Raw genomic sequence first — 3,700 nt, 5'->3', positions numbered from 1 at the left:
AACATTTTTTTTTCACGTCAACTGCTGACTAACAATATCATCGTGAGTTCTTTTCCCCATCTGAACGTCTTCCAAATTGGCACATGCCTTCAACATGCAAGCATACGTGATTGCACCTAGAGAGATTATATGCTCGCTTCACATCAATTGGAAACAATTAAGAGCTTCTTGGTCCCACTCCAATTTGGTGTAATCCGCAACAACCTTTAAAAAGCACCACAATTGAAAAGCTATCAAGTCTGAAATGCGACGCATAGCTCGATAGATTTGCTTGACCACTGGATGGTTCCACTAATCGAACGTCTACAAACTCGACAACGTGGGGTGGCCTCTTCACTCATTTGCACAAGAAGATTTAGGAATTTTCTAATGTAGGAAAATGGAGTCTTTTCCAATGTTTTTCATACAATGAAGGCACCACATACTTAGGTAGGTATGATTGGGGGCAGGGAACCCCCCCCCCCCCCCCGGCCCGATGGTCGATCCCGTGCCCCCAATCGTACCTAGCTAGGTATGGGGTGCCTCCCTCACAGAAGCTCATGATGTTGAGGTAAGTCACAATGTGGCTTCTTGTGAATTGGCCTTAATTACGCAAACCGAGGAAAAAAGGCTAAAGAAAAACAAAGTGAAAGTTCACTTTCACAAACAAAAAGCTGGCATTGTAAAATAAAGAAAAGCAATAATTTGTACCGCTTTCTCTTTCTTCTCTACGTACGCATGTACTGTGCGTTACCATAGGTTAATCTCGCTTCTAATTCTTGACTGCGTTTGTGCGCCTGCTAATTTAATGAGTTGATATTTGAATGGCGGCCCTTGCAGTATGAGCTTTACTTGCGTTGGTGATCAGGAAGAAAATGCGTGTCTGCAGCTGCTTTCATTCGCCGCTCGAGCTTTTCCACTTTAAGCATCGACTTCGCCAGCGTCTCCTTCAGAGCCTCCGTCACTGCATCCTTCTTCCTTATTTCTTCATGAAATCTGGTGATGATGCCCTCGTATGACTTCATTATTGCATCTACATGATGAGGCCCTTGAGATCTGGGCTCATGCATATGAGAGCTATCTTTCTCCATGCCAATTACAAATTCATGCTCTTGGATCAAAGAGGATAGTTGCATGTGCAGATGAGAGAGTGTTTGTAGCTCCGCAGCCATGGCCAATTCAGGCGCAGTGGCGGAAGCGCAGAAATGGCTTGACGTCGACGATGCTTGCATGAGTGCGAAGAAGGCCTTCAAAGCAGAGATGCTGGATCCGAGCTCAGAGAGGAGAGTTTTGAATATGTGATCTGAAGGGCGATTGAAATCCTGTTTATTTGGCGCGCTTGAAGCTGGGGAGGATGGACAAGTAGGGCTCGAGAAAGTGGCGAGCATCGAAGGACCACCGATTGCGTGTGCACGAGCTGGGCGGATGTGAGGGCCAGATGTAAGGGAGTAAGAGCCTGGTGTATCATGGAGAAGCTGCTTTTCCTCCATAAATTGCAGGGCGAGCAACTACAAGAGAGACGAATATCCGTTGGATTGTAGGCTGCTTGCTACTCACGTGTGTGCTCTTTTGTGTGTGTGTGTGGGGGGCGATTGAACCCTGTGTCCAAAACGCGTTGAGACAAATTGACGGGGCGTTTTTGAGAGAGAGAGAGAGAGAGAGAGAGAGAGCTAGAGCTCTAGCACAATTAATGTGCCGGACGGCAGCTCGACAGCCAAGATTTGATGTTGGGGAATCTTCTCTTGCTGGCTGCCAATATTAAGCACAACTTCTCCAGCCTCAGCTCAGCCAGTGAGTGGAAGAGCAAAGCACAACGTTGATTGGATGGCAAGAAGATGTTGCATTTGCTGAGGGAGGTGGGATGTGGGTTACAACGAACAGCCAGCCACTTGCCGGCCAAAAAGGGCATGGGACACGTAGGCTCTCGCCCCTGCAGGATTTGCTCTCGCTGGCCGGATGCACTCATTGTGCTCATGATGTGTGTGAGTGTGTGTGTGTGTGTGTGTGTGTGTGTGTGTGTGTGAGAGAGAGAGAGAGAGAGAGAGAGAGAGAGAGAGATTTTGTTATCGTGCATGGGATGTAGTATGTATGGGGCTGATAAGTGATTCTCGATGCTCTCGAATTGTGGTGATGAGAGTCACAATGGAGAGCCCACATTGTGGTTGGAAAGGAAAGTGTGTAGGTTTAAGTCATGGCTGAAAATGTGAGGGAAGCAAATTTAGAGAGAGAGAGAGAGAGAGAGAGAGAGAGATACACTTTTCCCAAACATTGTTCTCAACGTCGAAAGAGAGTTCGTTTGTGTGTTTGTGTAAGAGAGAGAGAGAGAGAGAGAGAGAGAGAGAGAGAGAGGGAGGGAGGTAATGGAGATGGGATGGCCCCTTGTTTTGGTCTTACTCCGGACCCGCTTTTGCATGGAGCAAACTTTGAATACTTCCCTTTTTATGGAGATCTACCATGTTACACCCTCTTGTATGAACCCATGCTTGGACCACATCCCCCCCCCCTTTTGAGTCCCACATTTTGAAAACCCACACATGCGAAGGTGTGCTTTAGATTGCAGCAAAGAAGGTACCTGTATTTTCGCCGACTAGTATGTGACCTGCACGTTGCTGCGGCCAAAGAAACATCACTTCTATTCTTGTAGGGATATCTTCTCTTCCAAGTGGAACACTATCAATACTCTATTCCTACATATATATTCTATCGCATTTCTAAAAGTAATGCATTACACAATCTCTTGAAGATTCTAACAAACATAAATATATGTAAGATTCTACCTTTGATACCAAGCTTGGGAGCTTCTCATAGACATTGTTTTTCATAAGGTGCTAGCCCTTGTTCAAAAAACTTAGGAGTGCTCTACTTCTATTGTGTGTGTGTGTGTGTGTGTGTGTGAGAGAGAGAGAGAGAGAGAGAGAGAGAGAGAGAGAGAGAGAGTCTCCTCCTTCTGGTGTATCTTGGTTTAGCAATGCTACCAATGTTGATTATATAGATTAGGTAAGTTAGCATGGTGTGAAGAGATGAAAGCCATCTGAAATCAATGTAACAATAAAGCTTCTTTTGAAAATGGAGTGGGTTCTAGAATCGGTTTCAACAATAGGAACACAATTGAATTCAATGTCTCTACTCCACTCTTTTACTTACTTCTATCCTTGCATCTTTCTTATGAGCAAGACATGGTAGCAGTGTACATCATAACTTCTTATATGGCAACAATACCATCTTTCCCTTGGTCTACCTAGAGTTGACAAAAGTGCTACTACCAAGTCGAGAAGTACAAACTGGGTAAGCCAGCAAGTTTTTAAAGATGAAGGCCCATAATTGCTACAATGTATAAATATAAAACTTTTCATGTCTAAGAGTCGAGTTGTGAAAATATAAGGGCTCATAGTTTCCATTGTACCAGAAAAGCTTCAAGTTTCAAAAAGATGAGATGACGTTCTTTTAATATTAAGAATGTGATTACATCTATGCTTCTCTCTAGATACTTCTCTTAAATCTCTATCTATGTTCACAAGCATGGTAATGGTTTAGGTCATCAGCTAATCACAACAATACATAAGTAGCTTAGTATGATAAGGTGCACACTATTTGTTCATGTACACTTTCACATCATTTAGATCTTAATATGTGATAGAAATGAAAGCAAAGTAAGGTTGCTCAATTGTTTATTTTTGTAAGAGTTTTGACCATTATGCTAAACTGAAGGACGTGGTGTAAA

At 43.7% G+C, this 3,700-nt stretch overlaps 1 protein-coding gene across 1 annotated transcript; it reads right to left on the bottom strand.

Moving 5' to 3' along the window:
• Window positions 1-441: 441 nt before the first annotated feature.
• Window positions 442-2,758, bottom strand: LOC147425000 (uncharacterized). The gene has a single exon (XM_086500584.1). It carries the CDS (start codon window positions 1,467-1,469, stop codon window positions 828-830), a length of 642 nt encoding a protein of 213 aa, XP_086356710.1. The 5' UTR covers window positions 1,470-2,758; the 3' UTR covers window positions 442-827.
• Between the last annotated feature and the right edge of the window lie 942 nt (window positions 2,759-3,700).

This window comes from Adiantum capillus-veneris, chromosome 25 (assembly GCF_014529385.1).
Source record: "Adiantum capillus-veneris isolate H3 chromosome 25, ASM1452938v2, whole genome shotgun sequence".
Classification (NCBI taxonomy): domain Eukaryota; kingdom Viridiplantae; phylum Streptophyta; class Polypodiopsida; order Polypodiales; family Pteridaceae; genus Adiantum; species Adiantum capillus-veneris.
This window is presented reverse-complemented; position numbering and strand designations above follow the sequence as displayed.

Coding starts and splice junctions, on each gene's coding strand:
- LOC147425000 (XM_086500584.1), bottom strand. CDS start 1,469: ATGGAGGAAAAGCAGCTTCTCCATGATACACCAGGCTCTTACTCCCTT.